Source organism: Gopherus flavomarginatus, chromosome 6 (genome assembly GCF_025201925.1).
Source record: "Gopherus flavomarginatus isolate rGopFla2 chromosome 6, rGopFla2.mat.asm, whole genome shotgun sequence".
NCBI classification, from domain to species: Eukaryota; Metazoa; Chordata; order Testudines; family Testudinidae; genus Gopherus; species Gopherus flavomarginatus.
In genome coordinates, this window is record NC_066622.1 from 110,371,952 (window position 1) to 110,399,874 (window position 27,923).

General features: G+C 40.0%; 1 protein-coding gene across 1 annotated transcript in view; it reads right to left on the reverse strand.

Annotated features, from left to right (window-relative positions):
* Nucleotides 1-27,923, reverse strand: part of ADGRA1 (adhesion G protein-coupled receptor A1) — a 454,050-nt gene that overhangs the window by 31,842 nt on the left and 394,285 nt on the right. The window contains exon 17 of the mRNA XM_050959295.1: nucleotides 26,723-26,868. Within this exon, the coding sequence (XP_050815252.1) occupies nucleotides 26,723-26,868 (146 nt within the window). The remainder of the gene's footprint in view (nucleotides 1-26,722; nucleotides 26,869-27,923) is intronic.

Genomic DNA, 27,923 nt, shown 5'->3' on the forward strand with positions numbered 1-27,923 from the left:
CATCTGAAATTTAATATTCAAACAAAAGATGGTAAAGTATAGGGAGTCACCAAAGGCAAAGCTGGCACAAAATTGGTTAATTAAATTTACCCATTAAGTGACACGATCAGTGTATTGTAACTTGTAAAGAGCCTTCCTATAAAAGATGGCTAGTGTAAAGAGGCATCTGGGAAGCACATCTTCTGTGAAGAAGTCGTCAACATGCTGCATGAATTCACTTCCTGGGAAGAACTGGTGATGTATTAACCCCTTCTTTCCTGTACTGTGTTTAATTGTCTTCAGACAATAAATTTGCCTGAGCCTGGTTATTTGGTCTCTCGGAACACTGTTAACATCAAAACACACATACAGTGAATTAGTTGGCTCTACCCTTTTGTCAATAAAGGGGATGATTTATAATCTCAATAATTAGTGTATATAGGATGCTTTGATACCAAGCACTATCTAAATGTTAATCATAGTCATAATTTCTTGCCTTGATTTTTGCACCCTCCTAAATTCCCCTCCATTGCCCCTTATGTTACTGCAGCTAACATTTTCTACCTCTTCTGTATTTCATTAGCATCATCGCGTCCTTAAATCTCTTCACCTCTTCCTCTCATTTTCTGCATTATATGGTCATTATTACCTTTAAGGATGTGGACAGTTCTCCCTGTGACTACGTCAGCCTTTGTTTCCACCTGCACCCTGTCTCACCCAAGACCTTCTCAGTTCTCTCTCTCTCTCTAAAGCTTTCTTTGCCCACTTTTGTACCTTTTTACACACTGGCTCTACACTTGAAACAGCTTCTTTTTTTCTGTGCCAAACTTCCTTCTCCCCATGTGCCTCTTCAAGCCCAGTTTTTTCACTGGCTCTTTCATTTGCCCTCATTCCTAGCCCTTCAGTCCTTTGCATTGTGCCTGTCCCAATTACAATGTATGCTCCTCTGGATGGGGAACTTGTCTAAATGTGTTTGTAAAGTGCATATACTCCCATAGCATTGTATAATAAATATGGTAAGTAAAATCAATGTGAGATTATGATTGAGAAATTCAAAAAACGAATTCCACCATGTTGCACAAGATGTGTAAGTTAAGGTGTACAGTTTATGGCACACAATACTATAAAAATTAAAATGTTAATGTAAACATTTTAAAACACATAGGGAAATCTACTATGAATGAATTAATGTTAAGAACACAAGAACTGTCATATTGGATCAGACTCATCTACTCCAGTATCCTGTATGAGACAGTGGCCTGTATCAGCTGCTTCTAAGGAAGGCGTAAAAAACCAATGCTCTAGTCTGTTATGGAGTAATCTTCCCTCTCAGATTTCCTCTTAACACCCAATGGTCAGTGGTTGGCCTATGTGCTGAAGCATGAGGGTTTATATCCTTTCAGTACTTATGTCTTAATATTTACTATTATAAGTCTGGATATTGCATAAGAAATCTTCATTTGTCAAGGCCAGTGTTGCACTAACTTTAGTTGCAGCATTTAGTTCTCCTATTTTTAAAAGTTAAAAGAAAAGTGAATATAAATGCAAAAAGTAAGCTAAAATGCTTTAGATGTTGAGTGCTTAAGGTAGATATGCACTAAAAGCAGTCTTAAATGCTCAGCCACCTTACACTTTAAGGCCTTAAGCATCTAGCTACCTAAAGGTGGTTTTGTTGCTTACAGCTTTAATGGTTTAAGGCAATATAAAATGATTTGGTGCCTGCTCAGCATTTTAAATGGATTTACCTTTAGGGTGTCATGAAAATCAAATTAAAACACTATCATAGCTTTGTGCATATTCCAACTTGAAACATTCATAACTTTAAAACTACAGGTGCAATTTTAATTCAGATGTCTTGATGTTTTGTGTCAAGGCTGATTCCCCACTCTGGCACTTTGAGTGAAGAAGGTGGGGGCTTGCAAGAATTCTAAAAATTAACACTGGTCATTCCAGGCTGGTATTAAACTCCCAAGGTTACAGCTTTTATCTGACCTTGGATTGGTAGATGCTGCCACACCCAAATGCAAAAAACCCCCAAAGCACTTTGGGAACTCTTCCCTGGGGGGTATTCTCAAGCTCTTTCACTCCCCTTCTGGGGAAGAGCTGAGAAAGAAAAAACAAAGGAAATCCGCTATTGCCACCAGCTAATTAAACAACATGTGAACAAACCTCTTAGGACACAAAAATCTGTTCTTAAAAAAGGTAAATTTTATTAAAAACAAAAAGAAAGAAAATACATCTGCAACTTAGGGTATTGCCAGATTTAAAAAGAGCAAATATAATAATTCAGCATGAAGAATGCTTTTCTTGAGGTCCAGCTTAATGGTTGGTTACAAGCAAAACTAGAGCACCTGGGGTTAGCACAGAGGAGTCCACAAACCATAAAAAAAAAGAGAGAGAGAAACCTAATCACATCTTCCTAGATATTTCCTGATCTACTTACATATCTGGGGTTTCTAATGAGTAGTTACTAGGTATAATTTGAGGATTTTTTCACACCTTTTCACACCTCAAAGCTTTTAACAGCATAGTTCCAGCCCTGTCCCTGCTCTCTTGGAGAACAGCACAGACAGACAAAGGGGAAGTTTTTTTCCTCAATTTCAAAAAGTTCTAGCCTTTCCCATTGGCTCTTTTGGTCAGGTGCCCACTCCCTCCCTTTCACTTATGGACTTTTTAATGTTTTACAGGTAAAGGAAGTAGAGAACAGCTACTAACAAGGATTTTATAGCTAACTGGCTGGCTAGGTGTTCATAAAAGAGAACTACCCCTCCTTCATTTATCACATTTGGATTCTTCAGTGAAGACTATTGTCTTAAACAGATGGTTAAGGGTTAATGTCTCTTTTACCTGTAAAGTGTTAAAAAGTTCACCTAGCCTAGTTAACACCTGACCAGAGGAACCAATGAGGGAACAAGATGTTTCAAAAGGAAGGAGGGAAGTTTTTCCTTTGTTTTAGAGTTTCAGTTTCAGCCAGAGTGAAAAAGATCAAGGAACCAGCCTCTTATCAGAGTAGTAAGTTTTAGAAAGGAATAAATAGGTTTATGTTTATTTCTTTGTAACCTGTCTTATGCAATTAGAGGTAGAATCAAATTGGGTATTTGGGTATTTTTTTTGTGTAACTAAATTTGTGCCCAGGGGAACATCCTCTGTGTTTTGAATCTGTTGTCTGTGAGAGTAGCCAGTATGCTAATCTCTCCCAGAGGGTTTTCTTTTACCTTTCTTTTCTTTAATTAAAAGCATTTTTTCTTAATACCTGATTGATTTGTCCTTGTTTTAAGATCCAAGGGATTGGATCTGGACTCACCAGGGAATTGGTGAAGGAGTCTCTCAAGGCCACCCAGGGAGGGAAAGGTTTTGGGGGGGGAAAGGGAGTGATCCAGACACTGAAATTCTGGATGGTGGCAGCGATACCAGATCTAAGCTAGTAATTAAGTTTAGAAGTGTCCATGCAGGTCCCTACATCTGTACCCTAAAGTTCAGAGTGGGGAAGGAACCTTGACAACTATAAAAAAGACAGGTTTGCTAGCTTCACTTACAATGTACAGGCATAAAAATGCCATCTGGAACATATGGGGAAAAGTGTTTTTTCCCAAGCTCCTATAACTCAAAATCAATTGAGCTAATTTAATTCAAACCTTTTCCCTAAAATACAAAGACCAGCCAGCCAAATATACACACTTTTGGCTGGAGATTAAGCATGGAAAATTCCAGCCCCAAGCGAACTTGTCAGAGGAGGTTATGAGCAACCAAATAAAAGGATGTTAAAATGGTAGATAGATTTCAACCTTAAGCATAGTATTTACTTCCTGCCAATACAGATGTGCATACAATAGCACTTACAACAGTAACCACCACACACTGCATAGTGTAATTAATAATCATGAAGTCCTGTAATCTTCTCTGGTGACTATAGGCAAGTTATGCTTTGGTTTGAATGCATTATAAGACACCAGTGTGTCGCTATCACATAATTCACATCTTCTGTGTGTTTATTTGTTCTTTAATTTTTAATTGTATTTACTACTTGTGAAATGTCCTGACCTGACAGCACATACAGACTGAAATGCTCTATTTACTCTGCTCTCAATGCAGATTATCACACAGGAAACTACACCATAAACTGCTCAGTCATCTCATCAATCTGCTTAATCCTTTTATGGAGGGAGGACCTTCATAGACTGAAAGGTAGCCGAAGTCTTCTGCCAATTTCAACTTTGGTCTCCTGGCAGAGACTGCCAAAAAGAGGCCAGTTAGCGCCAACTGTGATGTGACACCTGTCCATGTGCGATTGATCTAAAACCTCCAACTCATTTGAACTGGCAACAGACACTAAAGGAAATAAACTTTTTACATGCTAGTTGTTCTCTATCCTCCTATTCACCTTGGGCCATATCCTCCAGGCTGCAAACTGCCTTAGCTGAACAGCTGAGGATATTCCCCACACTGGGAAACCCCTGAGTAGCGTAGAGTTGGCACAACTGTTTCTACATCATCCTCTCTGTCCCCCCATTAAAGGGGCATGGCTGGTGGCAGCTGTGGGCCAAGGGAAGGGGGCAATATCCAGTTGGTGTAAATACCTCTTGGAGGGGTACTGCCATCTGGCACAAGTCAGAACAGCCCTAAGACAGCCCTAACTTGTGCTGGAAACTGAACCAGCCTCTGATCGCATAAAGCCACCTTTGTTCCTCCAACCCTCCTTGGGTTCTCAGCAGACTCCACCCGGACAGATAAAAAAACTAGGACATTTAAGTACAGTAGCACCTTACAGACAAACACAGTATTATACAGAAATTGTGTATTAAACTATGCCACCTAGAGAGCTGTACTATTTGCAATCATCCACCAGCCATATTTAAAAGATACTGATGTTACTCCTAGCCACACATACTATAGCCACATACACATGACACTAGGGCACAGCATCAGAGTATTTGCCAGTGTATATCTCCTGATAATAGTACTAGTTTCTTTTCTTGATAAAGCCAAGCAAAATATTTTTAAATGTAACAGCATGTTTAAATCAATTATTGAAAAGGAATTTACACACACACACAACCCCTACTTTTGATTGACAAGATAACTGATTGCATACAATGCAATATAAGGAACAAAAATTTCTCTTGATATCTTATAACATCTTGAATCCACAAGTGCTTAACAAATTAACTGTACTGCACCTCAAAATGCTATAATCTTTCTGTATATTTGTTATGCTATCACAAACATATAGTGCTTGTACTGCATTGCAACTGATTGCTGAATCCCATATTGTTAACTGCATTTGAAGTTTCTGAAATGTTGCAGCCTGTCAATTACATATGATACTTAGTTCCTTCAATCACATTTTGCCACACTAATTCTTTAATCACTTCACTGTTTAGCTCCTCCTCCCCTGCATACATACCCCTACACATACACACAGTTGAAAATTTCTAACTGGACAATATATTGGGATGTTTCTAACTGCATTATTCACAACATACCAGCTAGAGAGTTGTACCATCTTCTGTCACATATTCATAGTTTTCATAAGCAATACTTTTTATCCTATATTTCATTTTAAAAAGCCTATATTCATTTTTCTAATTTCCTTAATAAATAGTATCTATACTAATCACCAACAATGAATGTCAAAATGGTCTTTTCTGTAACTGTAGTGAATATTATTCCCTATAGAGAGGAATGGTTGATCATGTATGTCACAAATCTTTGTCTTTATTATGGCAGTATCCGCCATATAAACATATGAAATGTATTCTTCTGCATTTGTCCTTACAACTCTTTGAATAATCAAGTTTCTACCTATGCAACACTGACTTCATCACAGAAAATATCTAGAGCCTCCAAATCTGACAGGGTTTTCTACAAAGCCCCTGCTGACGTTTGAATATATTATCTTCAAGGATTTTCAGAACTTGGAACATTTCCAAGTACCCCTTTACATTTGGCCTGGAGCAGTACATTACAGTTGTAATTTTATCTAGCTTACTCTATCCTCTACAATTACATATATGACTAGATCAGAGTCTGGAAACTGTAGAGAGATGTGTCAGGATCACAAGAATTCTGAATTTCTAGGAACAATCTAGATATGGATTTGTGATAAACACTGACTCAAAACGTAGTATTCCAGAGCAGCACTTTGTGGTTATGAATCTAGCCAACCTGATATAATCACAGCAGAAATTCCACTGAACCTATGTCATTTTGGTAGCATGAATTCGACTAATAACTGTTCTATACAATGATGATAGCTTTAATAGTTTCCATGTTACAAGCATCCTAAGCCTAACTTTTTATCTTTCTGTTAGTAAAATGACTGTGTATCACCCATATGTTGCCTCATTTTTTTTCTCTGCTAAAAAGTTTGTACAAATGCACTGAATGCCTTCGGAATTTGGGAGATTTTAAAGCATACCCTCCTTCAAGTCATCTGCATTCCCAGATGATAGCTCAAAGGGTCCCGGAGAGATACATACTTGACAAAGCAGTTAAGTAGCTTGTTTACAAGTAATGAATTTACCTACATAACTTTTTCTCTTTGAAGTACCTGTAAACCATCTGAACAGATCTGCAGGAAGTAGTTTATTCACTGTTCTTTGAATACAGAGGACAAACTTCATTGTATATCCAAATTACCAATCATCTCATAAAGACATGGTATTATACCACCTTTTATTATTGCATGTTATATACATCATAAATACTGAGTCTGAAACTATTACTGAAAGGCATAATTTTGCTGAATACATTTATATCTGACCTTTTGAAGTTGCTTTTGCTACTCTTTATATTTATTTATTGTTTGGGTGAGGTATTTTAGTTGGTTCTTCCACTCTTGTATTTCTAGCATGTCCATCCCCCTGGTATCTAGACATGATGTGAACTCCATTTGTTCTTTCAAACAAAGTCATGGCAGTAAAAGAGATACTGTTTTACTTTGGTTATAACAACCATAATTGTAAAAATATAAATATATTATGGTGACACTGCAACATTGTGATAAATCCTCTCAGTTCGGAGGAGCCAGCCACTTATTCCATTTACTTGTTCTGTACCTCCATCTCTCTCTCTCTTTGCCCTAGGGATCTTTCATTTTCACTTTCTCAGCCTTTATCCTATGTCCCTGGCTATCGATACAATGGTCCTGGGTGTATTCCAGACTCTACTGCCTGTATCAGAATACACACCAGCTTTTTAAATGTGTGATCATGTGCCACATGTATGTTAAGTAGTTTGTAATATCAAGAGATAATAGGGCCATTTCCTGATGTCTCAGATGAGCCTAACGATATCTTTGTTTCTGATATCCTGTCTCCCATCCCATTCCTTGATCAACACACTCATAAAGGTTTCAGAGTGGTACCGGTATTGGTCTGTATCAAGTACTCCTCATTCTTTACAGTCATAAAGCTGGACTCTGTCCTCTATTTGGTACCATCAGGCCTCTTTTTCCCTTTCTTTCTTTTTTTCATCCTGTGCAGCAGCCTCTTTTTGTCCCCCAAGATTCTGGCTATAAATCCCTCCCAGCATGACTGGTTTTGGGACTTGGTCATCATGATTTAATCTCTCCTCTAAGTTGCATGTTCCTATGATAACACTGCTTAACAAGAGAGGGAGGTATTTCCTCAGACAGCCATCATGAGAAAATCAGCATTTTTGGTGGTGTCAATGTGGCACTAACCACATGATCTTTGTCTATCTGAGCTGCTAAAAATTTGGTAGGGCTGCCTTCAAGAATGTGGAACTGTTCAAAGATTATGTTCGGTAAGTAAATTATTAACAACAAAAAATAGCAAAACAAAATACCTAAGTGAATTCAAATATAGTATCCTGGCAGATTTTCTTCTTCAATTTATATTGGTGGTTGTTAGCTACTGTAATTCATATTTCAATATATAATGGATTAGTAACAAAAAACCTTTCTTGTAAAGTACTGTGCCTTCTATGATACATTTTCATCTACTGTGCTTTAGCCAGTGCAAAAATTTAAAAGGCCATAATATATTTCAGCAAACTGGCAAGGACTTTCTTGGCAAGCATGTTAAGCTTCAAGCCAAGAGCTATAATGGCTACCAAAATGTAGAGAATGTGTCTGAAAGTAGCTATTACGCATTGTGTGCTCTGAGAGGCTTCTGGGATTCAAGCAATGTGCAAGCCTGGGAATACATGAGAATTGCTAACATTTCCATTGTTCTATAATGAATTAACCCAATTACAACACAATTTGAAAATGATCTAAAAATATACATTACAATTACTGGAGAAAGAGACAAGTTTCTAGTATTAACTGAAGATTTCCCACAGCTAACATCAGAAACATACTTATACTGTGGCATTAGTTATATTCCTTGCTTTACTACTGTACCAAATTTGAGTGGCAGAGACTAACTCTACAAATGCTAGAATTCACACTAATGGTCCAAACTATGTTGTCCTCTAAATAAAAGAGTGCACTTGGCTAGGGAATGTGGTCAGGCAAAAGTCATGCAGGAATAACATACCCGTATGCCTAGAAATTGGAAAAGTATTATAGACCATTCCTAAAAGGCGTTTGTCTAACCTGCTCTTCAAAATCTCCAATGATGGAGATTCCACAGCCTCCCTAGGCAACTTATTCCAGTGCTTGACAGTCAGGATGCTTTCCCTAATGTCCAACCTAACCCTCCCTTGCTGCAATTTAGGCCCATTGCTTCTTGTCCGTTCCTCAGAGGTTAAGAAGACCAATTTTTCTCCCTCCTCCTTGTAACAATCTTTTACGTACTTGAAAATTTATCATGTCCCCTCTCTTTTCCAAACTAAACACACCCAATTTTTTTCAATCTTCCCTCATAGGTCATGTTTTCTAGATCTTTAATCATTTTTGTTGCTCTTCTCTGGACTTTCTCCAATTTGCCCACAACTTTTGTGAAATGTGGTGCCCAGAAGTAGACACAACACTCCAGTTGAGGCCTAATCAGTGCGGAGAAAGCGGAAGAATTACTTCTCGAGTCTTCCTTACAACTCCTGCTAATACATCCCAGAATGATGTTCATTTTTTTTTTTTTTTTTTTTTGCAACAGTGTTATACTGTACACTCCTATTTAGCTTGTGGTCCACTATGACCCCCAGATCCCTTTCTGCAGTCATTTCTCATTTTATATGTCTGCAAGTGATTGCTCCTTCCTAAGTGGAGTACTTTGCATTTGTCCTTCTTGAATTTCATCCTATTTACTTCAGACCATTTCTCCAGTTTGTCCAGATCATTTTGAATTATAATCCTATCCTCCAAAGCACTTGCAACCCCTCCTAGCTTGGTATTGTCTGCAAACTTTATAAGTGTACTCTCTATGTTATTGTCTAAATCATTAATTAAGCCATTGAATAGAACTGATCCGTGCGGCACCCCACTCATTATGCCCTTCCAGCTTGACTGTGAACCACTGATAACTACTCTCTTGGAACATTTTTCAAGCCATTTATGCACCCACCTTATAGTAGCTACATCTAGACTGCATTTCCCTAGTTTGTTTATGAGAAGGTCATGTGAGACAGTATCAAAACTCAAGATATACCATGTCTACCACTTTCCCCCCTTCCTCAAGTCTAGTTACCCTGTCAAAGAAAGCTATCAGGTTGGTTTGACCTATTTGTTCTTGACAAATCCATGCTGACTGTTACTTATCACCTTATTATCTTCCAGATGTTTGCAAACTGATTGTTTAATTATTTGCTACATTATCTTTCTGGGTACAGAAATTAAGCTGACTGGTCTGTAATTCCTTGGGTTGTCCTTATTTCTCTTTTTATAGATTGACACTATATTTGCCCTTTTCCAGTCCTCAGAAATCTCTCCCATTTTCCATAACTTTTCAAATATAATTGCTAATGGCTCAGATATCTCCTCAGTCAGCCCCTTGAGGATGCATTTCATCAGGCCTTGGTGATTTGAAGACATCTAATTTGTCTAAGTAATTTTTAACTTGTTCTTTCCCTATTTTAGACTCTGATCCTACCTGCCATTTTCACTGGCATTCACTATGTTAGACGTCCAATCATCACCAACCTTTTTTGGTGAAAACCGAAACAAAGAAATCATAAGCAACCTCTACCATTTCCACATTTTCTGTTGTTGTTCCCCCCTCCATCACTGAGAAATGGGCCTACCATATCCTTGCTCTTCCTTCTGCTTTGTGCAATGTTTTCTTGTCACCCTTTATGTCCCTAGCTAGTTTGATCTCATTTTGTGCCTTGGCATTTCTAATTTTGTCCCTACAAACTTGTGCTATTTGTTTATATTCATCCTTTGTAATTTGACCTAGTTTCCACCTTTTTGTAGGACTTTTTGATTTTTAGATCATTGAAGATCTCCTGGTTAAGCCAGGTGCTCTTTTATCATATTTCCTATCTTTCCTATGCAATGGGATAGTTTGCTCGTGCCCTTAATCATGTCTCTTTGAAAAACTGCCAGCTGTCTTCAATTATTTTTCTCTTAGACTTGCTTCCCATGGGATCTTACCTTCCCATGTAGGTAAGTTGTAGAGGGCTGGGAAGAGAAAGTCAGACAGTCTTTGGGATAACCAGTCAAGGCTTTCTAAATTAGGACTGGTATGGTCACTATAGGATGAAAATGTGTTTCCATAAAGGAAGATTAGAGAAAATAATATTTAAGAACACAGAAGAAAGAGGAAAACAATAGGCAGTAACTGATGCTTATCTGGTGACCTCACTCCCTCTCAATCATTCTTTTACAATAGGAGACATGAATTCCTAAGATTAATTTCTAATTAAAAATGCACTTGAACTTGACTGCATAAATTTCAGAGCTGCTGGCGCCAAGGGGCCTGTACAGTCTGTGTGTGTCAGGGTGTGAATTATGCCACTTAATATGACTTGACCTGAAGATGGCAGGACTAAAGACATGAACATGGCTGAGAAGATGACACTCATTTGGAAGGTCCACACATCTTTGAAAGGATCCAAAATACAAAGTCTAGACATTTAGTAGAGGATTTGTTACCCTTAGCCAAAATTCATCCCAAAATAACTTCATTACATTGACTAGTATTACACTAGGGATGACTTTGCACCCATGAGCTATACATTGATAAGGGAAATTTCCTAGACTCTGAGGTTAGTAAGATCTCTTGCTAAAGGAACTTGCAACCTGGAGTATACTGGATATACTCGATGTACTAGATATACTGATAAGTGATGGGTATTATTGTGCCTGAGAGAACAAACTATAAGACTCTTGAAAAGTTAAAGGAGAACCTTTTATGCGCATACATGCTTTGACTCCTAGTTACCAGAATTCTAAACATTCAACACCTTCCTTAGAGTCCAGAAAAATTGAACACTGGTGTTTTTATGATGTAGCTTAAACATTCTGCATGCGGCCAAACTCAGGAGTGCCACAGGGTAGTATAAGGGAATTGTATACAAGTCAATGTAAACAGATGTAATTTACACAGTAAAGGGTAAAACAGGAAGAGTGTAGAAGGAAAAGAACAAAAGAGGGTTTAATAAGGTAAAAATAAATGAGACTTGTGCATCATTCTGCATAATTAGATTCAGGTTCATCCTGCTTTATCTCATATCCACTTCTTAGTTGCTTTTCTTGTTACTTGCTCCGCAAGTCCACTGAATTATACCCATTCGCAACAATTCACTGGTGTGCAACTTACACGATATTTACCTCACCACCCAATTTGGCCTTTTTTTATAAAAAAAAACAAAAACAAAAACCCCAACCTTGGCTCGTAATCCTTGCTCACAAACTAGGATCTAGGGCAGCAGCAGGGGCAGGGAAGCTGCCTTCAGTATTCATAATTTGCAGAGAGTGGAGGGTTGATCCATAAGAAAGATGTGGTTTGCCTGTCATAAGGGTGGGCCCTTAGGGCACCCAGCCCTGATATATGTGCCCTTGATGACCCACAATGTCTGCAGTGAGGTAATCACTACTGCACATTGTTCAAACTGAACAAAAAAGACTGTTCTGTTGTTTTTTTGTTTATTCAATAAAAATTGCAGCCAATTTTTGATTTCCATCCAGTCTCTCTGGATAGTCTCATCTTGGCAAATGCCTTATAATATGGCTGTAAAACTTTAAACCTACTTGTGCCAGTGGCTTAAATATTGTGCTTGTCAATATTCGAGCCATGCCTCCATTGCTTCACACGATTCACACTGAAACAAGCAGGGCTAAATCTATGGGACCAGAGGTTAAGTAAACGACCTGACCCCATGACATCATTTAAAGACTTGTGAAAAGAACAGAGGTGCAAGGCCAGAGGTTTAGTGAAGGACTTGTTACAGGATGTCAAAGGGTGATTGGGGGAGATTTTTTAGACTTTGACACTCAGTAAGACTTCTCTCACTGCAAAAGATAAATGCAGTAGACAAGTTTAAGTGCTAGATGGATACAGCTGGATACCAATGACTGACTTTAGGGTACCTGAGAGAACTAAAGACAACATTATATCCTCGAAAGGATTGAAGGAGCACTGATGCATACTAATGTATTTCATAAGTGTGGGTTCTGGAAAAGAGAATCTGTAATTTAGTGATTTGATTAGAAATTAAGTAGGTTTCGTGGTTGATTTGCTTTAGAGTGATAATGATATGATGGGGAAAGCCTTTTTGCCTCATCTTTTAGATAAAACTGAAGAATCCAATGGAGTTTATGTAGGAACATAAAATCTAAAGTTATACTGTAACTTTTAATGAGCTTTCAGATTAGCTTTTCTCTTTGTGATCAATCCTATTTTCTGATGAATTATATGATTTCTGATAGCCTATTCCATATCAGCCAACTGTGTGTGTGTGTGTGTGTGTGTGTGTGTATATACATACACATGCACACATTGTGTACACAGACACACTACATATGTGAATCTATTCTCATGTATGATAGTTTGAGTGACAGCTGGAATTAAAACTGCATAACCATTTCCATTCTAACCCACTGTTTTAAGTCATTCATAGTGTTCATTCAACTTTGATTTTTGAGTTGAAATTTTCCAGACCTGCACTGTGCCCAAAGGTGATTTTTTAAATGAAATGTTTATGTTCAACATTTTAGTCATTTTTTTGGAAAGTGTGAAAATATGAACATTTCCCCATTAATTATTCTTAAATTATAAACTTATTATAAAATACACACTTACTTTGAAATTAGTGCCACGAGAATTTTAATTTGGCAGCTCAGTAGTGCTCACTGAGAAGTGCTTCTGTGTGTTCTGGTGAAAACTGATTTAATTTGGGTGAGTTACAACCTAAGAACATAAGAATGGCCATATTGGGTCAGACCAAAGGTCCATCCAGCCCAGTATCCTGTCTACCGACAGTGGCCAAGGCCAGGAGCCACAGAGGGAGTGAACCGAACAAGTAATGATCAAGTGATCTCTCTCCTGCCATCCATCTCCACTCTCTGACAAACAGAGGTTAGGGACACCATTCCTTACCCATCCTGGCTAATAGCCATCAATGGACTTAACCTCCATGAATTTATCTAGTTCTCTTTTAAACCCTGTTATAGTCCTAGCCTTCACAACCTCCTCAGGCAAGAGGTTCCACAGGTTGACTGTATGCTATGTGAAGACGATCTTCCTTTCATTTGTTTTAAACCTGCTGCCCATTAATTTCATTTGGTGGCCTCTAGTTCTTATATTATGGGAACAAGTAAATAGCTTTTCCTTATTCACTTTCTCCACACCACTCATGGTTTTTTATACCTCTATCATATCCTCCCTTAGGCCTGGTCTACACTAGTCGGTTATTTCAGAATTAGCCGAGTTAATTAAAAAAAAGATTCCATCCACACAACCAAACCGTTTTTTTCGATTTAAAGGGCTCTTTAATCTGATTTCTGTACTTCATCTTGGCGAGTAGCACTTAAATCGAGATCACAATCCCAGGCTAAAGGTATTGTGGCTGCAATTCGACATTACTGGCCTCTGGGAGCTATCCCAGAATGCTCCTTTGTGACCGCTCTGGGCAACACTCAACTCCAATGCACTAGCCAGGTGGGCAGGAAAAGCCCTGGGAACTTTTGAATTTCATTTTCTGTTTGGTCACCAAGAGCACAGGTGACCATTCAGAGTCCACCAACACAAGAGATCACGCCTTCCCAGATGAGCTCCAGCATGGTCCGAATGGGACGTACTGGATCTCATTACATGTTGGGGAGACGAATCTGTTATGGCAGAACTATGTTCTAAAAAAAAGAATGCAAATATGTATGCTAAAGTCTCCAGGGCCATGACAGAAAGAGGCTACTCCAGGGACACAGAGCAATGTCATACAAAAATCAAGGCACTCAGGCAAGCGTACCAAAAAGCCATGGAGGCAAACAGGTGCTCTGGGTCACAGCCCTATGCATTCTGCTTCTACCATGAGCTCCATGGTCAATTATGGGGGGTGACGCCACCACTACTCCACCACTGTCCGTGGACACCTGCAAGGGGGGAGTTGCATGGAGGGAAAGTCATTGGAGGACAAAGAGGAGGAGGAAGACAGTGCACAGGCAGCAAGTGGGGAATCCATTTCCCCCCCAGCCAGGAATTATTCTTAACACTGGAGCCAATAGCCTCCCCCCCACTCCCAAGGTGGGCTCCTGGACCATGACCCTGGAGAAGGTACTTCTGGCGAGTGAGAGCCTGATGGGAGCCATGCAGTGGGGGGAACCCAGCCATGCTGGGCTGTTCGCGTTTAGTTTAAAGGGCTCATCCCTGCTCAGAGCCTCAATGGAGCCAAGCGGTGGGTGCGGGAGGGCGGGGTTGTTGTGTGCAGTGATCATCCCAGAGAGCCCGCAGGCCCTCCTTTTATATGGCAAACCCACCAGGCATTGCTTGCTATGGGAAAGGGGGCCCAGCAGTTTGCAAGCATTGAAATGAATGTAGAAGAAGCAGAACCCCTTGTGCCCCTAGGCTGCCTGCAAGCTGAATTCGGTTGCCTGGCCATGTGTGATGGCTTACTCACACCAAAGTGGCAGGCACTTCAGTATAAGAGGCAAAATGCTAACTTGTACAGAAAAAACATGTGCTGTGTACTATGAATTGCCTGTTTCACTGAGAAGGAGTGTCCCCTTTGTTTTCTGAAATGTATCTTTTAAAATACTACCCTCCCTTTTTCTCCTCCCATAGTGCAAATGTTTCAACGTGGCCCCTATCTACTCCATCCCAGAGGCTGGTCCAGATTAGAAGGTGGAAAAAAAGAACTCGGGATGACATATTTGTTGAGCTCATGCAGTCCTCCCACGCTGATAGGGCCCAGCTGAATGCATGGAGGCAAACAACTATGGATTCCTGTAAAGCATTACAGGAACATGAAGAGAGGAGGGACACGTGCGATGAGAGCAGGCAGGACGCTATGGTTAAACTCATGGGGGAGCAAATTGACATGCTCCGCTGTATGGTGGATCTATCGCAAGAAAGGCAGCAAGACCACAGACTGCCGCTGCAGCCCCTGGATGACCGCCCTCCCTCCTCCAAGTTTCATAGCCTCCTTACCCAGATGCCCAAAAACACGAGGAGGAAGGCTATGGGGACCCACACACTTAACCAGGGCTGGTGCAACCATTTAGGCGGACTAGGCGGCTGCCTAGGGCGCCAAGATTTGGGGGCGCCAAAAAGTGGCGCCCCCAAATTTTTTTTAAGTGGTTGAGCAGCCGCTGCTGCTGGGATGGAGAGGGAGTCTGAGCTGCCGGCGGCATCGGCAGCGGGCAGCCCAGGGTGTCCCCTGGGTCAGTGCACTGCCGTGGCATCCGACAGCCCAGGGGGTCCCCCCTGGGTCAGCGTGCCATTGCCGGCAGCCCAGGGCTTCCTCTGGGTCAGCGCGCCACAGGGCCGCCCAGAGAGGGGGGCAAGAGGGGCAATTTGCCCCAGGCCCCGCAGGGACCCCCACAAGAGTTTTTCGAGACCCCTGGAGCGGGGTCCTTCACTTGCTCCGGGAGCCCCGGAAAACTCTCGCAGGGCCCGGGACCCCGGAGCTTCTTCTGCTCCCAGTCCTCGCCGGCAGGGGGGTCCTTCCGCTCCGGGGTGGAAGGACCCCCCGCCGGTGAATTACCGCCTAAGCGGGACCCGCTGCCGACATGCGGCCAGGTCTTCGGCGGTAATTCGGCAGCGGGGGGCCCTTCCGCTCTGGGACCAGTTGCTGAAGTGCTCTGGAGACCCACAGCGGGGGCCCTCTGCCACAGAATTACCGCTGAAGACCCGGCTGCACTTCAGCAGCTGGTCCCGCTTCGGTGGCAATTTGGCTGTGTGGGGGGGCCCTGCGGCGGGTCTCCAGGGCACTTTGGTGGCGGGTCCCAGAACGGAAGGGCCCCCCTGCCGCCCAATTAACGCCAAAGTGGTGGCCCCCCGCAGCCAAAGACCCCAGGCCCCCGGAATCCTCTGGACTGCCCTGGCACACTGCTGGCAACCCAGGGAGGTCCCCTGGGTCAGCACGCCGCTGCCGGCAGCCACCAGCCCAGGGGTTCCACTGCGCAGTCCTGCTTGGAGAGGACGTGGAGCAGAGGTGAGCTGGGGTGGGGAGGTACCGCAGGGTTCCTCGGGCCAGGGGGTGTGGAGCTGCCATGGGGGCGGGGGGCACACTTCAGGGCGGGGCGGGGGGTGGGGAGCTGCTGCAGGGCTGCGGGGGGTGCGAGGTGGAAGTTTCGCCTAGGGCACGAAACTTCCTTGCACCGGCTCTGCACTTAACCCCAGAGGATCGCTCAAGCAGCAGAAAGCTGGCATAGGCAAACTTTTGATTTGGTTTCCGGACTTGTCCTTCCCTCCTCCTCCACCCCCCCTTACCCAATACACCCTCACCAGTCTACATTCTTATTTCTCTCAATGTGTTGTGAAACAAATAATAAAGAAGGGTTTTTAAACAAATTTTGACTTTATTTCCTTTCATATATATAGGGGGTGGGTAACTTCAAGAGAAACAAACACAACTGTCACTCTATACCCTGGACAATCATGAAACTGGCTTTCAAAGCTTCTCTGATGTGCAGCGCGTCCTGGTGGACTCTTCTAATCACCCTGTTGTCTGCCTGTGCGAAATTGGCCACCAGGCGATTTGCCTCAAACTGCCACCCCGCCATAAATGTCTCCTCCTTACTCTCACAGATATTGTGGCGCACACAACAAGCAGCAATTACAATTGCAATATTGGTTTTGCTGAGATCTAACTGAATCAGTAAACTGCACCAGCACGCTTTCAAACGTCCAAAAGCACATTCTACCAGCATTCTGCACTTGCTCAGCCTATAGTTGAACTGCTCCTTACTACTGTCCAGGCTGCCTGGGTACAGCTTCATGAGCCATGGTATTAAGGGATAGGCTGAGTTCCTGAGGACAACTATAGGCATTTCAACATTCCCAACAGTAATTTTCTGGTCTGGGAAGTAAGTCCCGTCCTGCAGCTGTTCAAACAGACCAGAGTTGCTGAAGATGCGAGCATCATGCACCTTTTCTGGCCATCCCATGTTGATGTTGGTGAAATGTCTCGTGATCCACCAGTGCTTGCAGCACCATGGAAAAATACCCCTTGCGGTTTACGTACTGGCCGCCCCAGTGTTCCGGGGCCAAGATAGGCATATGCGTTCTGTCTGTCGCCCCACTGCAGTTAGGGAAATGCAGAGCATTAAAGCCATCCACAACGGTCTGCACATTTCCCTGAGTCACGACCCTTGATAGCAGCTGATCAACAATTGAGTTGGCTACTTGCAGCACAGCAGCCCCTACAGTAGATTTGCCCACTCCAAACTGATTCCCGACTGATTGGTAGCTGTCGGGCGTTGCAAGCTTCCACAGTGCTATGGCCACTCGTTTCTCAACTGTGAGGGCTGCTCTTATTTTGGTGTCTTTGCACTTCAGGGCAGGGGGTAGCAAGTCAAAGTTCCATGAAAGTGGCCCTCTGCATATGAAAGTTTTGCAGCCACTGGGAATCATCCCAGACATGCAACACTATGCAGTCCCACCAGTCTGTGCTTGTTTCCCAGGCCCAGAATTGGCATTCCATGGCATGAACCTGGCCCAACGCCACCACGATGTCCCAATCGCCGCATGCTGTGCTTCTAGGAATGTCTGTGTACATGTCCTCATCGGTATAGTAATCGCACTGTTGTCGCTTCCTTGCCTGGTTTTGCAGGTACTGCACATACTGCTGGATAATACATGAGGTATCTACAATGGTCAAAACTGCAGCGGAGATCTGAGTGGACTCCATGCTTGCTGCACTATGGCACCTGCACGGTAATCCTGGAAAAAGGGAGTGAAACGTAGGAGAGCTGTTCGGTTCAAGATGGCCGATAAAAGGCAATAAATGGTTGTCTTCTGTAGCTTTCATGGAGGGAGGAGCAAGTGACGACACACACCCAGAAACACCCACGAGAATGTTTTTGCCCCATCATGTACTGGGAGCTTAACTCAGAATTCTAGTGGGTGGGAGGGACTGTGGGATAGCTTCCCACAGTGCACCGCTCTGACATTCGATGCTACCCTTGGTACTGTGGACGCACGATGCCAAATTCACGTGCTTTAGTGGGGACACACAACATTGAATGTATAAATTAATTTTGTACTGTAGATGTCCCCTTAGTCTCTTCTTTTCCAAGCTGAAAAGTCCTAGCCTCTTTAATCTGTCCTGATATGGGACCTGTTCTAAACCCCTAATTATTTTAGTTGCCCTTCTCTAAACCTTTTCTAATGCCAGTATATCTTTTTTGAGATGAGGAGACCACATCTGAAAGCAGTATTCAAGATGTGGGTGTACCATGGATTTAAATAAGGGCAATAAGATATTCTCCATCTTATTCTCTATCCCTTTTTGAATGATTCCAACATCCTGTCTGGTTTTTTGACCGCCTCTGCACACTGCGTGGACATTTTCAGAGAACTATCCATGATGACTCCAAGATCTCTTTCCTGATTAGTTGTAGCTAAATTAGCCTCCATCATATCGTATGTATAGTTGGGGTTATTTTTTCCAATGTGCATTACTTTACATTTATCCACATTAATTTTCATTTGCCATTCTGTTGCCCAATAACTTAGTTTTGTGAGATCTTTTTGAAGTTCTTCACAGTCTGCTTTGGTCTTAACTATCTTGAGCCGTTTAGTATCATCCGCAAACTTTGCCACCTCACTGTTTACCCCTTTCTCCAGATCATTTATGAATAAGTTGAATAGGATTGGTTCTAGGACTGACCCTTGGGGAACACCACACCTCTCCATTCTGAAAATTTACCATTTATTCCTACCCTTTCTTCCCTGTCTTTTAACCAGTTCTCAGTACATGAAAGGATCTTCCCTCTTATTCCATGACAACTTAATTTACATAAGAGCCTTTGGCGATGAACCTTGTCAAAGGCTTCCTGGAAATCTAAGTACACTATGTCCACTGGATCCCCCTTGTCCACATGTTTGTTGACCCCTTTAAAGAACTCTAATAGATTAGTAAGACATGATTTCCCTTTACAGAAACCATGTTGACTTTTGCCCAACAATTGATGTTCTTCTATGTGTCTGACAATTTTATTCTTTTCTATTGTTTCAACTAATTTGCCCAGTACTGACGTTAGACTTACCGGTCTGTAATTGTGGGGGTCACCTCTAGAGCTCTTTTAAAATATTGGTGTTATGTTAGCTATCTTCCAGTCATTGGGTACAGAAGCTGATTTAAAGGATAGGTTACAAACCATAGTTAATCGTTCTGCAATTTCACATTTGAGTTCTTTCAGAACTCTTGGGTGAATGCCATCTGGTCCCAGTGACTTATTACTGTTAAGTTTATCAATTAATTCCAACACCTCCTCTACTGACACTTCAATCTGTGACAATTCCTCATCTACAAAGGACGGCTTAGGTTTGGGAATCTCTACAACATCCTCAGCCGTGAAGATGGAAGCAAAGAATTCATTTAGTTTCTCCGCAATGACTTTATTGCCTTTAAGTGCTCCTTTTGTATCTTGGTTGTCCAGGGGCCCCACTGGCTGTTTAGCAGGCTTCCTGCTTCTGATGTACTTAAAAAACATTTTATTACCTTTTGAGTTTTTGGCTAGCTGTTCTTCAAACTCCTTTTTGGCTTTTCTTATTATATTTTTACAGTTAATTGGGCAGTGTTTAAATTCCTTTCTATTTATTTTACTAGGATTTGACTTCCACTTTTTAAAAGATGCCTTTTTATATCTCACTGCTTCTCTCACTGCAGAAAATTGCATTTTTAATGACAATAATGCTAACCTTGATAAGATGTGTAGCAAAGGAAGGACATATTGCCCATTCATAGAGAGCTATATACAGTAAAGTTCACTGTAGGAATGCAGTATCTGAAGCAGCAATCTCTAGATGCCCTATTACATTCAGTGGGTATCCTAGAAGATGTGCATTTTGTACACTGCATAATGAACAAGACAAAGCTCCATAGTCTCATTCATTGAACAATTGGGGCCTGCATAGCAAATAGGGTTGTATTTGATGACACAAGCAGCAATAGGACTATTTATGTGAGCTAGGGTTTGCAAGATTAGCCCCTTGCCAGACACCCAGTGAATGAGGGAGAGGGGAGGAAACCAGGAGATCTGTTTGTCTTGCAGATAATTCCCAAGTTTTTCCAAAAGGGGGTGGGTCCTCTGGCCCTCTTCATTGTTTTATTTGTTCAAATTTTTAAAATTCAACTATTGGTGCCCATCCTAGGTGCTTTAGGTAGCTACCCAATAAACTAAAATCCGCACCATTAACAGAAGGACTGCCACTAAACATACATACTGAGACCACACCCTCCCCAGCAGTCTTAAAAAAAGAAGTAAACAGATAGGCTTTGTAGTGTGCTGAGAAGATTTACAAATCTGCAGAGGAAATAATAAATATGTCTGAGAGGAAAATAAAGCTAGCAAAAAATGGAATGAACTATATTTAATTACTAATGCAAAATTATTTACTTGCACTCTGCAATGGACCAGTGTCCAAAGAAAAAATAGATAAGCTAATTCTCAGCTTTGCTATTAGTGATATGCTGCCCCTGTCGATTGTCGAAGGGAGTGGCTTTCACACTTTACTTAAAAAAAATGATTCCCAACGCTACTGTTATTTGTACAGAAACATTAAAACATAAGCTAATGGGACAATACAACTTGGATCTTGAAAAGAATTAAAAACAAATTGGCATCTGTGCCTTATATTGTCCACGAATTGTCTTCCTTTTTGGAAGGCAGCATGGCTATTATCTGTCAGGGGACTGACCCAACTAACCTAACAGAATCAGCAGTCTTAGGTTCTGATGCTTTGCTAGAACACATTCGTACACGTTTGCTTCTCTATTGACTGAGATCCACTAACAGTTTGATCTGGACTCAATAAAAATAACCTGTGTACTCACAGACAATGGTAACAATTTTGTTAAAGCCTTCATGCTGTTTTCAGATGTTGGAGAATGATGCTGGAAAGCAGGAGAAAGAGGATGCTGGTAAGGCAGTAGACTCGCCAGATTCTGATTTATGTAGCCCTCTGAGTACTGATGAAATTTTGTCAAGCAATATTGCTGATTGTTAGTGTATATTTTACTTGCCACCAAATAGGATCTGTTTTTCCTACACACTCAACATGGTAGCAACTACTGATGCTTACAGAGCTCTTGGCAAAAAAGTCTTTTCAGAAATGTGGCAGGTAAGTGCTCTGCACTGCAAACCAAAGTTCAAAGATTGCTGAGACTGTGAATGCCACACTTGGAAAAACAATCCCTAAACCTGCCTCTACATGCTGGAACTCAGAATTTGATTGCTTTCCCCACATTTATGACACAAGTAATAGGATTTAAATCACGATGCAGCATCTTCAGCTGCCAAAATTCTCCAACCCAGACCTGGAATTCTAAGTGAATAGTTGGACACGATGTCCCCAATTTCTACTGCCCTTGACAAACTTCAGGAGGAGGAGAGCATAAAGTCTTTCTATGGTGCGGTTCTGCCAACTGGGTTTGTGCTAAAATCCAAGACTTTACATGTTTTCTCCAAAATACAGTTCTTGATTGGCAGATAATTTGAAGGAGGGACTTAGAAAATGGTTCAGGCATATTTTGACCTTCGATATAGTGGTGACTAACAAAACTACTAAGTCATTTGTTATTATTCCTCTGTCACACCTATTTCTTAAGTTGCATTGGCTGCAGAATCAGGAAAAGAGAATAACTGAAGAGGAACTTAAAAAAAAAGATCTGGTTTGTTGTGACACCTTATTGAAGCCTGTAGATCAAGCTACTACATCCAAAGCTGCCACGAATTTCTATGGCTTTGATGATTAATGGAGCATCTGCATCTGACTCTGATTTAAGAATTCTTGGGATGCAATTCCTCAATGATCCATTGCATGTACTGGATCAACTGAAATGATATCCAACAGTTGCTATGCTTTTTATCAAATTTAATATCAAAGAGCCAAGCTCTGCTCCTAGGGCAAGAGTATCCAGTTGTACTGGACAAATCCTTTTGCCAAGAAGGAAACGTCTTCAGGATATGTTTGAGATTATGCTGTTATTGAAGAAAAATGCCCACTTCACGGAATGATATGCTGTACATAATATGTACATCTATACATATGTACATGCTGTACATGATATTCTTTTGTTATATACAGGAAAGGAAATGTATACATTTATTTACATTTAAAGATTTTGTTCACTGTTATTCCATGTTTATTTGTATATATGAATAAAACTTCATTGTTGCTCTTTTTCTTTCTCTTCCATTATGTACTTACATTATTTACGTAGTAGGCCATATATTGACAAAACAATTGCAGGGAATACAGGAGTTGAAAGTACTTGAACTTATACTTGTACTTCTAAATACATAAATACTATTTCCATGGAATATTTCCATTTGTACTTATAAGAGCTTCTGTAATAGTGTTCTTAGTTGCCTATACTTAAGCTCTTTTTATCAGTTCTTATGGGAACACTGCAAGCAGGGCCAGGGTAGAATAATGAAACAGAAAATTTACCAAGGCTGAATGGAACACAATCACCTTTGCTTGGCGTGTTTTTACTGCAGAGGTTCTATTTTAATGTAACCCGACACAAATTTAGCAACAGTCTCTAGCTACACGACCCTTCTATACATTTATAAATATGTCTGCCATGTCAGTACAATTATACAGGTTAACACCCATATTTCCAGATATACTAACCCAGTTTATAGTAGTCTATTATTCTTCTCATCCACAATCATTCTAACAGAGCTGTTTAATGATCAATTTTCCCCCACTCCTCCTATGAGTCTCTCTAAAATGTACCGTGCAGTGTTCAAATTAAACTGATCAGTCCTAAGAGACCACACTTGAAGCCCATGTATGCACTATGTGCACAACCTGATCCTATCCATGCCTGACAGTGACATGATGCCAAGTTTCAAAGCCCAGAACCAACCAACAGAAGAGGACAAAGTCTATCAGGTGAGTACTCCTCATGTTCCAGGACAGTGTTGGGCACTTTACAAATGCCATACATAGACAAAATAGATTTAGTTCCATTCACTTCTGAAGCACATCACAAACTATGTTTATATAAACACATGTACAGCATTAACTTCATTTTTGCAGTGTTAATTGTCAGAATTTAATTGCACAAAATTCAGTGAAGCATTCATTTGATACATGTCTTGTAAGCATTCTAAAGCATTCATCTGAAGGGCAGTTTGGAAAACGCCAGAATTTTAAGAGTTAATGAGTTTCTTTCACTAAATAGTTATGGGCATGAGAGCTTGCATTTTATTTAATCATTGATATATGCAGAAAAAAAGTCATTATACTCTAAATAATGTTGCCAAAGAAGAGTGAGTTTCAGTAAAAATGTACTAGTTTTATAAGCATGTCCTTTAAGTTCCTAAAGCATTTCAGTTTTGGTCACTGTACCTATACATATTAAGAAAATAATCTATAGATGGCCAGCATTTCGTTCAGCAATCAAACACCCATAGCCTCAGTCAAGAAGCAGAGAAAATCTGTGCTTTAAAAAAAAAAAAAAAAGCCTGAGAAGGAAATACATCAAATACGATTTGTCATTTACTTTAATTCTTTAAAATTATTAAATGCTATAGTAATAAAACAGAAACCTTTTTGCAAGTCATATTTTAACAAAGAATAGAATGAAAAGGAAGTCATAAAATTCAAGTCACAATAAAAGCAATAAAATGGTATTGCAAAATCTCAAAGACTCATCTCCTGCAAAACTGACAGGAGAAAAACTTGATAAAAACCACAACAGGTCTACATTGATTTTTACATTGTTTGATTTAATAAACATGTCTTTCTGGGTCAAATATATATTTATGAGTCATTTTTTTTAAATGGCACAATTAGGCTAAAATATATACCTGTAATTGTGCACACAATTAGTATAAAACTGCATGCTCAAAAAGTAAAATGTACATTCAACTGGAAAGATACTCTGCCTTCATTATTTGCACATATAAATGCAATAAGTGTATGTGTAACCTCAAATGTCTTTTCACATACATAGGAAGAGTCTCCATTTTGAAAATTTGTCCCTTTGTATTTATTCAATATTTTCCACTATTTCAACTGCTTGAAAAGGTAAATCAAGCTCTTTTAAAAATGCATTAGTTTTTTTTTTAATTTCTTGGTAAATATTTGCTAAATGTTGTTCTACTGAGTTATTGTTTAATTTCTTGCAATAGAATCCTCCAGTGAATCACAACAGATATCCTTGTCTCCTACAGCAAGAGTACATTAACAGGGTTTATAAACATCCATAGGCAAAACTGGGAAGTCAGGCAATTCTACACATTCATTTTGAGAAAAGAAAAGTTTGTAGGAGAACAGCAAACTGTGCAGTTTATGCGATATGCAGTCATAGACATGTTTGACAGAAGCAGAGATATTATATACATTTTACAAATGATAGCCCTCAACTCAGCCTCTCTTACGTGAGCATAATTATCTATGGGTGCCATAATCAAGGTAATTTGTTTTCACAATATTTCTTACACACAAAGGAGCCAACGTCAGCTTTCAGGTCCAAAAAACTAACATTAGCTGGTTAAAACCTACTTCTTATTGATATACTAACAATTTAAGTATTACCAAGTAGATGTTATGGAAATATTATGGATACATGATACAGAATACTTTAGGTATTAACTTCATTGAAATAACCAAATTAAAATGACGATGAAATTATCTTTGCCTTTCCAAAACAACAACAATTACTAATTCTGGGTTTGGGCATTCTCTGAATTAAAGGATTTTTTCCCACATAATATGCCAATTTTCCACATGAAATGAAATAGACCCTTCACTATTTTGAAACTAGTACTAGCCATTATGGAATCACATCAGACATTTTCGTGGTTGAATCTCTAGGACATATGATGCTCTGAGTGAGAAAACTAACTGTAGAATCATTTTAGTTAGCTATTAAACAATTATTTACATGTACTCTTACAGCTAAAAGTATCATTTCTATTACAAAGTTTAAAATACCTACTATTTATTTACACTGGCTGAAGAACTCCATACAATTGCCACAACAAGGGCTTCAATTAGAGTAATCTTTTCTGTAACCTGATTGTCTATTGTTTTCTTCCAGTTCTAACAGGATTTGAATTTGAAGAACATACAATACACTGAGTCTGTGTAACCTGAAACAATTTTCTTCCTTAATAACCTCACTGCAGTACTTGAAAATTGACAATTATTCATTTCGCCATGAGTAAATAACTGAATGACTGAAATTCACATCTGTGAAGAATGGTATAGTAAAGCACAGTTTAGCACACTCAAGCTCTCTCAACTATGTTTCCCTTTGCTTATAAATAACACAAAGTCAGCCGTCAGTGTGAGTCTTCTCCTTTCCACCAGACAAATTTTATGTAAGTGTTAATTAATTTCATCTTTGGAAAGAAAATACGTTAAAAAGCAGAGAACTGATGACAGTGATAAAGATTTCATTCAATGGGGTCTGGATTATAAAACACATATCTTTTTACAGAACATGTGCACATATGCAGTGCATATTTCTATATAACGTTAACAGACTGGCTCAGGTTCACACAGCATGGTCTATCAGGGCCATATAACAGATTTTATGTTCTCAGGAAAAAATGCTGTTCTAAGCATTTTTGTACAGAATTGACTATTTTGGACTGAGTTCTCATGAAATTATGCCCCTTTGGTGAGAATTTTTTGAAATTACAGCTGCTGCAAACTCAGAATTCTTTCCAGATGGCCTCCTCTAGTGAGCATCTTGACAATCTTGATAGATCATCTCTGGTGTGGGGTGAGGTGGGTGGTGGGAGGACTGGCATGGGATCTCTATGGAATGAAGAGCACGAGCAAGATTTGTGGGTATGAGGGGAAAGTGAAGGTCATTATGGGCCAGTTTCTGATAATTGAATAGTACCTTACTCCACAAGTGGGCCACAGTATTTGGCTCAATAGGAAATCAACAGGATCCCTTGGGGAAGTAGGTGCTATCTGGCATAAATAAGGGAATCAGAATCTAGCTGTACATAACTTTTATATATTTCAATGTTTTGAGTGAAATTAGCCATAACCACCTCTGTAAAGTAGCAGATTTTTCCACATATTTAACAGACATTTCTGTAGTACTCTGTGGGATTCAGGTTTTCAGTGGCCTTACCTAAAGTTTGCACAACTGAAGAGGACATCAAATAATGCAACAGACTATTTAAAAGTTTTGAATTGTTAACAAATCTTGAACTCAGAAACAAAAATCAACCTTTAATGTTATTAGTCCATACCTGAGCAAAGGCTGTTTTGGATAAGAAGGTTGGTCACTATTTTGGCACGGCTGAGCTTTTTTTGTGACTTGCTTATAAATATTCCTTGCAGTTACTCCGATCCATAGCATAGTGGAGAGGGTGGAATAATGCAATACTATGCCAACCTAAAACAAGAGGGTGATAGTTACAGAAATCAGCAAATGGCCAGTAAAACAAAAATACTTTGTAACATAAGCCTGTTGTACAAATGCACAAGTAAACCAGAATAATTTTATTTTAAATGAACTGAATTTATGATTGCCTTAACAACATTTTTGCATCTCTCTGGTTACTTCTAATCAGTGCAAGAGAATTAAAATGATTTAAAATGCAGGTGGCATCTCTTACTTAAAGTAATGTTTAAATTATAATTGCTAATATCTGAGACACCCAGTAAGGTGTTATGAAATCAGAACACATAAAATGTGTTTTCTGAGAGCATCATTAGTGGCTACTCACTGAATTTGCAAATTTAAGTCTATGGAAGATTGGCTTGATTCTCGGAGCTTTGTTGGCAAGGAACCTGCCACTACTTTGCTAATTATGTTGCATATAATGCAAATTTCAAGTCTGGGGTCAATGAAAAGGCAAACGTTTTGTCTGAATTTGTACTATCAGCAATAATTTTAGTAAGTTTTGTAGGAGCAGTATATCTTATTTCCCTCTCAGCGAGGTACAGCCATGTATGACCTGATGAAATGAGGTTGGGATAAGATCCAAGCATCTCAGGCATGCTAACAAAAAATTGATGTCTTAAAAAAATGGCCATTTTAGCCACACCAAGGCCAAAAGTAGGTGAAGAAGATCTGCATCTTTTAAAACAGTACTTCGTACAGAAATAAAACAAAAAGGAAGTACATACCTAACAGTGTGGCTGTTCTGATCTTTCCAATAAAGTGCTGTGTATATCATTAAAAGTAAAACAAAAGTACCAACACTAAAATGCTAACATCTGTACTATGCTCGCAAGTGTTATTCATTACTATGGAAACAGTAATTGGAATTTTATCCAATCTACAATGCTTTATGATATTAGCTAAGTCTCCATCTGATTATATAAAATGAGGTTACTTTTGAAGCAATAACCTGACATTTTGCTGTGACAAGTAAAATATTGCTATAATTGGAAAGCCCATAAATTTTTAAGGAATACAGAGAATTGCTGAATAAAGCTAACACA